The sequence below is a fragment of the Macaca mulatta genome, chromosome 6 (genome assembly GCF_049350105.2).
Source record: "Macaca mulatta isolate MMU2019108-1 chromosome 6, T2T-MMU8v2.0, whole genome shotgun sequence".
NCBI lineage: Eukaryota > Metazoa > Chordata > Mammalia > Primates > Cercopithecidae > Macaca > Macaca mulatta.
In genome coordinates this window covers 141,531,226-141,543,900 of record NC_133411.1, presented here as the reverse complement: position 1 = coordinate 141,543,900, position 12,675 = coordinate 141,531,226, and the positions used below count along the sequence as shown (strand labels likewise).

Below are 12,675 nucleotides of genomic sequence, written 5' to 3'. Positions count from 1 at the left end.
TGTGACTGAAACCTGAAAGACTTTTTCTTTTAGCTAGCCACTTATCCCCTTCCTGGAGCTGGATGTACTTGAGGTTTCAAAAGCACTTGCCCTTACTTGCGATGGCTGCAGAAAGGTGGCCCTGTGCTGCTCAGCTCTCCTTCTGGCCCTCTCTGCCAGTAAGGGTCTGTCTGGAGCCAGGAGTGCCTGAAACACCTCCTTTGACCTCAGGGAAAGTGCCTTTTTCTCTGCCAGCATAGTCCTTACGCAAGAGCTGCTTGACAACCTTGGCGTCTGTACCCACCCCAGGTGAATGTGGTAAAAGGTATGTGCAATTTTACCCTCACTGGATTTTACCTAATCTCGAATAAGCTTTTTGAGTAAGAGCTCTGTCATTCTTCACAGTTGTCTGACACATGTGGAAAGCTGGGGAGACAGTCCTAAATCCACTACCACTACCTACAGATGTCTTAGCAGGGCATGCTAATTGCTGTGCATGACATGTGGGTTCCTCTGGTAGGTTTACAGGAAAACCAGACCAGGAACCCCTCCAGTGACCCTCTCCCTGTGAACACACTTGGGGAGCGGCAGGATGTGTCTGGGACTGCTATTCACCATCTAGTTCCTTTAGGAGGGATCTGAAGAATTACTATCAAAAGGTAAAGGCCAGGGCCTAGCACCAACTGGCTTCCCCAAGAAGTGGGGAACACAGCTAGAGAACGTTTCCACCACAGAACTCTCTTGATCTTGAAAAACTATCACAACCTGTCCCCAAATGTGAGATACTTACTCAACCAGAGCATGTGCAAGAGATTCAATGTTTTCTCGGTCAAGATTTGTTGTTGGCTCATCCAAGGCAATGATGCCACAGTTGAGGCAGAACGTTTCAGCCAGGGCCAGGCGAATGATAAGTGAGGCTAATACCTGGAAAAAAGCCCCTATGTGAGAAGCCCAGCACAGACCTTCTCATCTCATGGCAGGCAAGCAGTCCTGACATGATCTTTTCAGAGGGAAAAGTGGGAAACATCACAGGTTCACTGTTAGGTAAAGCACTGCCCTCTGGGAGAGCCCAGCACTGGGACCAGATTCTTATGTCCTCCAGAAGGAGAACCTGCATGATCTCAGCCCATCATTCACCACAAAACAAAATGCTCAGAGCAATACTGATGCCTTCACATAAAAAAATTACATCAGCTACAACCAACTTGAGACCAAAGGCTAGAAACAGAGACAATGCCATTTATCTGTAATTTTAATAAACCTGTAGGATTAGCAACCTTAAAAATTCTTGACCTGGCTATTTTCCTGATAATGGGATCTGTCAGAAAACTTTGACACATTTTCTAGAGCCTCTCACTTTTTCTCAGCTACCTTTAAATTTCCATATTCTTGTGTATAATTCTGAGAGTGAGAGAATAAAAAAGAAAATCCTAGGTCAAAGTATCAGGAGTATAGAAGTGTGGTTTCAGTTAAGCTTACCTGTAGAAAATCCAAGTAACTGGAACTGTTAGGCATTTTCACGGTTACTAGAAACCTAATACTAAAACCCTCAGACTTAACTGAAGCCATCTGAAGATACAAGACACACAGAATTGACAGAGTAGGGCTATTCTGGGAAGTATAAACTACTCTGTTGTGAGCTGTAAGTCCCCTTTCCCCCTCAATTTGTGGGTGGGTGTGCACGAATCAGTGAGTTGGTAATTTTAGAATAGTTTACGTCTTGTCTTTGATGCCTAGGCAAGCCAGAAGACAGAGCCACAGGTTGGCCCTGTGAGGGACAGGCATTTCCTGTCTTTGAATCCAAACTGCTGTCAACTCTACCACCACCCACTCACATGCAGAGTCCCTGGCTGGCTTCGAGAGCCTCAACAAAAGCCAGTGTTAGGTAGGATGGACGCCCACCTCCATTATTTGTTCTCTCCCCTCACACCAAGGGGGCAATTATTGCTAATTAATTTTCATAACTCAGAATAGCTAGAGAAAATCTTTTTCCTCAAGATATTTTTGTAAGTATTTTTAATCCAAAGAGACCATGTTTCACACTCTGTATTTTCTCATTTATAATTATCACTAAAAATCACCAAAGTAGGTAGGAATACTGATTACAGATCACAAGGTTGGTCATTTTTGTAGACTGATTTAGATAGTAATCTGCAGATGCTTTAAATTGGTATCAGCGGCCGGGCGCGGTGGCTCAAGCCTGTAATCCCAGCACTTTGGGAGGCCGAGACGGGCGGATCACCAGGTCAGGAGTTTGAGACCAGCCTGGCTAACATGGTGAAACCCCGTCTCTACTAAAAAATACAAAAAACTAGCCGGGCGAGGTGGCGGGCGCCTGTAGTCCCAGCTACTCGGGAGGCTGAGGCAGGAGAATGGTGTGAACCCGGGAGGCGGAGCTTGCAGTGAGCTGAGATCCAGCCACTGCACTCCAGCCTGGGTGACAGAGCGAGACTCCGTCTCAAAAAAAAAAAAAAAAAAAAAATGGTATCAGCTGTCTAGGCTGACAACATAATACATATATGCATGGCATGTTCTTTCTTTCTTTTTTTTTGAGATGGAGTTTCACTCTTGTTGCCAGGCTGGAGTGATCTCGGCTCACTGCAACCTCTGCCTCCCGGGTTCAAGCGATTCTCCTGCCTCAGCCTCCCGAGTAGCTGGGATTACAGGCACACGCTACCATGCCCAGCTAATTTTTGTATTTTTAATAGAGATGGAGTTTCACCATGTTAGTCAGGCTGGTCTCGAACTCCTGACCTCAGATGATCTGCCCTCTTCGGCCTTCCAAAGTGCTGGGATTACAGGCGTGAGCCACCATGCCCCCAGCTGCATGGCATGTTCTTTAAGCAAAAATTGCAAACTATGAAAATGGGTTAGATAATATGAGCATCCATTTCTATGATTTTAGAATTTTATTTAAAAAAAATCAAGGGCTTAGAGGTGTTCTCAAGTGTAATCTTCTGCCTTAATCTGAAAGCAGAAAGCTCAAGAATCTGTGACATCTTTGTTACAAATCTGTGCACAGTGAAGGACCCAGCCTTGTTCCCCAAGGATGCCATATTCCTGACTCTTTAAAACTTCATTCCTCTTCCTGATTTCCAACGCAGGCTGTCCTCACAGAGCCTCAACTGATGAAAGGGGCCTGACCCAGCAGCTAAGTCTTTGAGTATGTGGTGGTGGGGACTTAGTCCTATGAGGAGCTACTTCCTTAGTGAGACTCCCTCCTATGTTCATTCTGGCTTAAGCTAGAATCTGGTTTGCAATACTATGATGTCACTGATTCTGAAACATCTTATGGTCATAATTGCATTTTTTCATTCCTGCTGGCACATAAAATAGTGGTACATCTTATAACTGATGAGACAGTAACCTTATTCTGATAAGGAGTGCCATGAAAACTCTAACAGGTCTTCAGCTTCTTATTCTACATTTAGCCTATGCTGCAAGAATGCTTCAGGCCCTTCTTTTAAAAGTCTACTTTACATAATGTTGCAGGAAATGATGGTTAGCTTCAGGAGAGTGTAATAATAGTAGCTGAGCCTGATTCGTATTATGTGGCAGCAAAGAGCTTCCCACCATTCAGGTGTAGCCTTGGTGCTTTCACTGCACTGATGTGTGTTTCTCTCTTTCAGTTACTTGGGTGAGTTGGCTCCCCAGGCTTTTGAGATACCTGCCTTTTGTCCAGCACTGCATCGTCCTCGCATATCCAAGGCCGTGTCTCCCTTCAGCATCACCACTCGGTAGTTATAATTCCGCCTTTTATCTGAAGCTGATACATTTTCATCGGCATCAGACCGTATTTCTATGTATTCAATATCTGACACAGAAAAAAGAATATTTTAAAGGAACCTATGCTCTGTAGCCTTTTGTCATTTACAAACGTTATCAAGTAAGCCTAGGAACAACACACGAGGCTGACATTACCAGGGGAAAAAAATGGCTGGTGTGGAACCTCTTTCTCTGGCTGGGAGGATTCAGGAGCCTGGTGGTTTGGCCAGAAGCAACCCAGATACTCCAGTTCCTCAGCCTCAACTCTGCCTTTCTTAGTTTCTGTTAAGAGCGTCCTCCGGGCTAGGCATGGTGGCTCATGCCTGTAAACCCAACACTTTGGGATGCCAAGGCGGGTGGATCACCTGAGGGCAGGAGTTTGAGACCAGCCTGGCCAATGTGGTGAAACCCCATCTCTACTAAAAACATGAAAATTAGCCAGGCGTGGCAGTGCACACCTGTAATTCCAGCTACTACTCGGGAGGCTGAGGTGGGAGAATCACCTGAAGCTGGGAGGTGGAGGTTGCAGTGAGCCAAGATTGCGTCACTGCACTCCAGCCTGGGTGACAAAGAAGAGCGAGACCATCTGAAAAAAAGTTTCCTCCGGATGGTTTTTTCTTATCGCATTTTGGTTTATCCCTATCTACACTATGACAAAACCTATTATGTCATCAGCTAAATATAATGCCTACTGCAGTCAAATATGTAAGTCCTGTTAGGCTCTAGAACAGAAAACTTTACATTTTCTTGCTACAAGATATTGCCAAGATAAGAATTTTTAGAAAATCTCAAAGACATGCTTAGAAAGGGGTCCAGGGAGGTAATGCTGGCATGATGAGAGGTCATAAGGGGAAGAGCTGTGGAGAGGGCTTTGGAAAGAGCATTTGTGATACACCATGGTACTCACCTTGTCCACGATAGGTACTTCGCCACAGATCACGAATAATTTTATTGATTTCTTCCATTTTCATACTGTGAAATTTCATTATTGCTCTGGAAAAAGAAGCCATTGGTACTTTATATATATAAAAGATATATAATTATGTGTAATAGTAATACTAAAATACATAAAATATATAATGTATATAAAATATAAATAACTTCCTCAATATTTTCAATGGTAAAAGTGGAATATAGTAAGAGCTAGAAAAAATAAACAGCAGCAAAACTTTGCTGCTTGGCTAATACTGAAAATTGGTAGGCTTATTTCTAGTGCTCCAGGGTTACCCTTCTCCATATTCACTCTATAGGATACAACAAATACTCCTTTAAGTAAATACTTAAATACTGTGAAAACTTCAGGAAACATAATTTTGTAGACTTTTTTCTTAGGCCGTGGTAACTTATTGGAGGCACTGCTTCCACTGATACTCACGGGTCACAGGAAGGCCTGCTGAATGAACGAGAGGGAGTTAAAGGGGAGGAGGTTTATGGCTGGCCAAGCAGCCGGCAGTCTATGGGGAAAATATGAGAACAGTCTATGGGGAAAATATGAGAATCGCTGGAACTGCCGCCTTGTCCCTCTTCTATCACTGTTAGGGCTTACCAAAAGTCAGCTTCTTACGCTGCTTTTATTCCTCAGACCTTACATTTTTACCAATGGGAAGCTCTGGTTCAGCGAGAATGATTTAGAAGCTTAAGCTGAACTGACATCAAAATTTTATTTTACCTTCCTATTCATAGATTCAGAAATCCTAATTCTAAATATTAACTTCCATCTTTATATTCCAAATCCTAACTCTAAGCACTAACTTCCACTTAGTCCAGACATGTCCCTGTCCCCAACTCTCTTTTAAGGTAGTAGTTTCTAAACACTAAAAAGAAAGAACAGAAATATTTGTAAAAACAAAAGTAGCCTGTCAAAACCTAACATTGTTCCCACCACAGTCACCTTTCATCAAAAAGCCCTTAAGTTCTCTGGAAGCGGGTTTATGAACTAATAAATGTTGCACCAGTGGTAAAAAGGCAAACATTACTGCGATCACCATACAAAGGATGTGAGGCGACTTACTTCCATTTGCAGGCCTCTTATCTGATGCATACAAAAAAAGAAACTGAACATAATGCTACTGCCTCTGTAGAATCATTTCATGATCTTCTGGTTCACCAGCAAGAGAGAAAGAAATGACTCAACATAAATACATTTTAAATATCAGATGAAGGACTGTGAAGTAGTAGAAGACTGGAAAAAACCATATTCTGCTTGTTGATGAGAATGCAACAAGTCTCCATTTTCTACCTTATACATTTATCCCAGCCTAACATTTTATGCTCCTTTCAAAAGGAGACAAAACATCTAAGTATTTCCTAAAAACAAAACAAACCTGATGGAATGTTAGACCAATCATGTAAAGACTGCCTTTCCATAGTTTATATATTATGATCCTGATTTTTCAAATGACATTAAAAAAAAGTTATCTTTCCATTCAAGTTAAAAATCTTCAAAAACTAACATAAGCATTCTAATGTGAAGAACAAGCTCCAGATAGGGCAGGGGTGGCCAAGGTGCACACATGCAGTCTGCCTTGGCTCCCTTATACAACACAGGTGGTGCATCCTGTCCCATGGCCAGGTCTGCTGAGACACAGCACTGTGGGAAAAAGCTCTAGTTCAGGGAGAGGTCTCAACCCACCAAAGAGTGTGTCGGATGGAGCTGATGACTACCACTGTGGGATGGACCATTAATTCATCTTCATATCCTGTCTACTGTGGAATTTACAGCTGTACTGTGTAAGAGATGTGGATGATGAAGGTTGCTACAGTAATCTACATAAGGGAATAACAATGATAATAATGATTATTATTGATGACCATGTACCATATGCGAGACAAAACTATGCTAAATAATCAATGCCATTTAATCCTTACAATACTGGGAATTAGATACTGTTATCTCCATTTACTGTTAACAAAACTAAGATTCAATGAAATCAGTAACTTGTTCAAGATCAGAGAAAAGTGGCTAGAATATTAATAGCCCTTGAATATGATAGTTAAAATTGAAAAGGCAGTCAAAATTCCATCTTTTAAAGCCACCAGACTCAGTTTTATGAGGAAATGTTATCAAATCTTCAAGATACACCTAGTTCACAACTATATAAAGTGTGACACAGCAAGGAGAAACATAAGGGGAAAAAAGTACAAGGCTATTTTGCTTATGAATATAAACATTCTAAATAAAATTTAGTGTAAGGGTAGTAAAAAGAATACATCATGACCAAGTAGTGTTTACAACAAGAAACAGTAAAATTGGGGAAAATAATTCAATTATTGTAGTAACAGATGTCAAAAATAACATTTGATACACTGTAACACTGAATTTTGATAAAATATCCTAAGTGAAAAATCGAAGAACGTTTTCTTAACTGGACAAAATGACTCCCTCAGATATCCACAGAAAGCATCAAATTTAATTTAAAATATATAGAAGTGTTCCTCCTAAAACTAAGAAGAAGAGAAAGATGCCTCCTATTATGGCTGCTCTAAAATAACGTCCTGGAAATCCCTAACAACTTAAGGATTTCACAATTCAAATTCCTAACTAAAAAGAAATGAAAAATGAAAAAAAGAGAGAAAAGCCTGTTATTGCTTTTGCAGGTGACAGAACTGTATGCTTAGAAAATCCAAGAAAATCAACTGAAAACTTATTCAGACTAATGAGGTAGCCAGAGGTAAATATATAAAAATGAAGTTTTATTATCTAGAGCAAACACCAGTAGGAAAGGCAATAGAAAAAAAAGGATCCTATTCACAGTGGTGATAAAAACCATAAAATGCCTAGGAATAAGTCTAACAAAAGGGTATAGGAGCTGGAGGAAAAAGCTGTAAAACTTTACCAGAGGAGAAAAGAACATGATTGAGTAGGAGATGCATACTAAGGAGTCCAGAATGGTAGATTTGATATTACAAAGATGTCCGTTCTCCTCAAATAATCCATAAATTAAATACAATCCAAACAGAAATCCCAATATGATTAAAAAATGCTTAATAGAATCCATAAGCTGACTCTAAAGTTCACATAGAAGAGATAATACAAAAGAAAAAAAATAAATTTTAAAAGTTGGTGTACAAAGGAAAATCCAGAAACAAACCCAAATGCATATAGAACGTTAGTTTATAACTGCAACAGTTCAAATCAACTGGAAAGGTTTCAATAGTGTTACAAAGGATAAAAAAATAACATTACCTGTTATCTAACCTCAAAATAAAATCCAAATGAATGAAAGGATTAAAAGCTAAAGTATTTGGGCAGCTGAGGTGGGAGGATCGCTTGAGCCTGGAGTTTGAGCCTAGGCAACATAGTGAGACCCCATCTCTACAAAAAAATTTAAAAATTAGCTGGGTGTGGTGGTGAGTGCCTGTAGTCCCAGCTACTTGGGAGGCTGAGGTGAGAGGATCACCTGAGCCTGGGAAGTTGAAGCTATAGTAAGCTGTGATCATGCCACTGCACTCCAGCTTCGGTGACAGAGTAAGACCCTGTCTGAAAAAAAAAAAACAAAAGCTAAGGTAAAATAAAACCATCAGAAGAAAACATTTTGATAATTTTAGGATTGGGAAGCCTTTCTAAACAAGGAACAACATAAATCAAAAGACTAAAGATCTGACTACCTAAAAATGAAAAGTTACAAAAGATACCATAAAGAAAGCTGAGGTAGTTGGGCACAGTGGCTCATGCCTGTAATCCCAACACTTTAGGAGGCCGAGGCAGGCAGATCACTTGAGGTCAGGAGTTTGAGACCAGCCTGACCAACATGGTGAAACCCTGTCTCTACTAAAAATACAAAAATTAGCCAGGTGTGGTGGTGCATGCCTGTAGTCCCGAGGCAGTTGACGGAGGCCGAGGTACTTGCGAGGCCGAGGCAGGAGATGGCCGAGGCAGGAGACGGAGGTTGAAGTAAGCTGAGATTGTGCCACTGCACTCTAGCCTGGGTGACAGAGCTAGACTCTGTCTCAAAAAAAAAAAAAAAAAAAAAAAAAGTTGATGGACAAATGATAAACTGGGAATAGGCACCTGCAATGTATGTGAAAATAATTAACATCTAGAATCTATTAAAATGTGACAAATCAAGAAAAAGACAACCTAGTAGAAAAACGGGCAAAGAGATATGAATAGGTAATTTCTGGAAAAGAAATACAAATAGACAACATATAAAAGGACATTTAACTTCACTAGTAAAAAGAGGGAAATGTAAATTAAAGTGCAAGCATTCTTTTGTGCAGCCAGTAAAATGTCAGTAACAAAATCCAGACATGGAAACGGGTACTTTCATATATTACCGGTGGAAATTTTATAAGTGTTTTTAGAAGGCAATTTGGCACTAATTAAAAAATATACATAACCTCTGGGCCAGTAACTCCATTTCTAGGAAGCTGTCTTTTTATCTGCTCTAGTGTGCAAAGACGCACTCTGCAGCATTATCTGTAGTAGCACATATTCAAAAGCTTTCTAATATGTTCAATAATGGTTAAATAAAGTAGATATCATGCATTTTACAGAATATGCAGTCATTAAAAATACAAAGTACTTGAATATATGAATGTAAAAGATTACCGCTATGTTAAATGGAAAAAAAAAAAAACTCAGAAAAATACCTACCTTGTGATAATGCTCACAAAGAACAGAAAATATTTATTTGGGTGTACTACGTGCAAAGCCATTGTGAGGGAAATGAAAATATGTCACCAACGTAATAATTCTTAAGGGCTGAATCAAAGTTAGACATTGTCATGGAAATGAACCTAAGTCTACCTTGAAGTGTGTTCTGTGGTTTGCAGTTATGGAGTATGGGGAAGCCCAAATATCTGTAATACAAGGCTGAATGGCTTTAGTTGCATAAGTGGTACAAAATATTACGAAGTACAAAGATAGGAAAAAAATCACATATATTTGGGAAGGACTTCATCAACGTAACATTCCAAGGATGGGAAATAGCACAGGAAAATATGGGACTTATTAAGGGAACAAAATTGTTTGGTTAGAACACACTTGGTAGTAAGAATTGAAATGGGAAAGCCCAGGTATGGAAGTCTTTGCTAAAATTAGAAGGGAATAGGGACCACCAGCTTTAGGAAAATTAAGCTGACAGAAGTATAATGGGTGGAGATGGGGGTGGGAAGGATGGTAAGAGATAAGACGTGGGAAAGCTACCACGGTAATAGGTGCGAGTTACTTAGGCTGAAGCCATGGAAAGAAAGCAGCTCAGGGCTGGATTGCTCACACCTGCAATCCCAGCGTTTGGAAGGCTAAGGTGGGAGGACTGCTTGAGCCCAGGAAGTCGAGGCTGCAGTGAGCTGTGATCACAGCACTGCACTCCAGCCTGGGTGACAGAGTGAGATCCTGTACAAGAACCCTCTAGGAGCTATTGAGTGACATATAGTGGCCCAATTAACTTAACACTCTTTTGTCACTTGGACTTTACAGGCATTTAACATCAAATAACTTACAGAATGGCCTTGAAAGTCCATGACCGTGTGCTGAGGCAAAGATTTGAATTTCATGGGCTGCAAACTGTTATGGTCAAGTAGTCATCTGGCTAGTGTATCAGCTCCACCACCTGCCTGGAGTATGCACATCTCTCAGTTAAATGTATATACTAACTCATGTGAAGTAGTATGATTTCCTTGTGAAAACTGGTTCTCAAAAGAAAGTGAGAGGCCGGGTGAGGTGGCTCACACCTGTAATCCCAGCACTTTGGGAGGCCAGGGTGGGTAAATCACTTGAGGTCAGAAGTTAGAGACCACCCTGGCCAACATAGTAAAACTCCATCTCTACTAAAAATACAAAAATTAGCCAGGTGTGGCGGTGGGCACCTCTAATCCCAGCTATTTGGGAGGCTGAGGCAGGAGGATTGCTTGAACTTGGGAGGTGGAGGTTACAGTGAGCCAAGATTGCATGACTGCACTCCAGCCTGGGTGACAGAGCGAGACTGTCTCAAGAAAAAAAAAAAAAAAAAAAAAGAGAGAGAAGCTCTAAGATCTCAGAAAATAATGATTTATAAATTACTTTAGTCTGATATTTAAATACTCGTTAAGAGTCTGAAAGATTTCATTAAAAATTTCAGTAATAATCGATTGCATTTTATGAGGAAAAATGATGGCTTTAATGGCGTTGATATTTCTGGTAATCCATGAAAGTCTTAACAAGCTTGCCCAGCCTGCCTTATTTTGTTGTTGTTCTGTTTTGTTCTAGGCTTTTAGCAGACTGAAGCCATGGTTTTTAGTTTTGTCTCTAGTGATAAGCAGAAAAGAGGGATGAGGAAGAGGCTTTACTGGCCCAACCAGAAACAGAAGCTAAGAACCCATGACTGGATTTTCTCCCTTGGACACCCCATAGACCAATATCTCACCTTCCGGGAGGGTACCCTTCCAGTTCTTGCTTCTTTAAACTCATTAACTTAATTTTCTTTAGCTAGACTCCCAAACATCAGCTTTTACAATTCAGCCTATGGTTCAACCACTATGGCAAGATAAACATTTGTTTAGGTGTGAAAAACCAGTGGCTATCTTTGGGTTTTGTAATCTATCCTCTTGAGGTTGCACGAGCTACTGTGAAACCTTACTGCATCCATGGTCATGATGGAGATGGTGACTATAAGGTTAGCCCTGAATAAAGCCCTCATCTGAAGCTCCCCTTGAATGCAGGGACCCAGGCTCTGAAGAGCCTCACAGAAAGCTGGCCACCTTGGATGCAAAATGGTAAAGGTTACGTGTTTACAACGAGTCTTAAAAGAAGTATGAACTAATATGCAACCTTCCACATCTGGGGAAAAATGAGAGTAGAACATTTTGGGCATAGGGTAGAACACCATATCTTGAGTGATATATTCTAAAATCATTTAAATTGGTATATTGTATTAGTATGGGGTAATACATTCCAAATGATGGATAATTTCCCCCTTTTCATCTATGTGTCTCTCTGACCATTGCCAATGCTTATACTTACTGATGTTTTTAGATGATTACTAATAACAGATGGTAATCAGCTTTTCTTGAAAATGCACTGCTGATTTCCTGTGTTACCTTAAATAGACAGCTGAACGCAACAATTACACTGACTGCATGCTTCATTCTAAGACGTGAAAGAATGAGGGAAATTTTGTACCTTACTTTCTTCTGGGTTAGAAGGCAAATTTAGGGCTCACTGTATAAACCTTGAGAAGGCCACTGTTTGCAAGCATAAGCCCACAAAGACTCAATTTTGGGGAAATTTGTATCATTTCTTTTCTTTTTATTTAGAAGAATCCATCTGAGTACCATGTAACAGAACTCAGTAAACAGCCTGGTTTTGTTCCTTAAGCAAGCCTAAATTGCTGGAAAGCACTCCTGTACCTCTCCACCCCTGCCTGGCTCCACTAAGCTCCCTCATAGGTCCTCACTCTCCTCAGCATGATGCCTCTGTGACTGAGGCACTTTTCTCTGCTGAAAAGCCCTTCCTCCTTATCCCAGGCCCAGGTCAAAAACAGACTACGGAGCACCTACCAAGGTCTCCATCAGAAAGACTGTCAGCAGTTTGGAGGAGGGACAGGGTATGATATTCCTGTTTTCCCAGAGCCTGACAAAGTGGCAGAGCAGGGGTTGTTGAATTTTTTTTTAGTTTTTCTCCTATAGCCTAATCTTGGAAGTGAAGGGAATTCTTATTCCTGCTGTCACTGATTCCCAGGGTATGCAGGGATAGCTGGAGGGCTCCTATGTATGGTTTTCTATTCAGTGAATACATATGAAACCCCAGGTCTGCAGGTCAATGGGCTGTAAGTAAGAGAAGAGCTGACTTTGTAGCAAAATACTTACAAGTAAAATTGAAAACAAAACCAACCTGCCTATTTAACTTGGTCCCTGGTCCACTCTAACCATTGCTCCATTTTTCTTGCTCCCCATCACAGGAGAAGTTGTTATAAGAATTATCTATATTCGTTGTCTCCATTTTCTTTTTTC

General features: G+C 40.7%; 1 protein-coding gene and 1 long non-coding RNA gene across 7 annotated transcripts in view; one reads left to right on the top strand and one right to left on the bottom strand.

The window, feature by feature from the left end:
- RAD50 (RAD50 double strand break repair protein) overlaps positions 1 to 12,675 on the bottom strand; it is an 87,694-nt gene that overhangs the window by 2,367 nt on the left and 72,652 nt on the right. For all 6 annotated transcript variants that reach the window (XM_078005161.1, XM_078005163.1, XM_015140736.3 and 3 more), the window contains 3 exons: positions 4,652 to 4,737; positions 3,651 to 3,793; positions 770 to 903 (listed from right to left, as the gene is read on the bottom strand). In XM_078005161.1, coding sequence (XP_077861287.1) covers positions 770 to 903; positions 3,651 to 3,793; positions 4,652 to 4,737 — 363 coding nt within the window. The remainder of the gene's footprint in view (positions 1 to 769; positions 904 to 3,650; positions 3,794 to 4,651; positions 4,738 to 12,675) is intronic.
- On the top strand, positions 499 to 3,828 carry LOC114678902 (uncharacterized). Its single transcript, XR_013418524.1, has 2 exons — positions 499 to 638; positions 3,609 to 3,828. It is a non-coding gene; the product is annotated as an uncharacterized LOC114678902 (long non-coding RNA).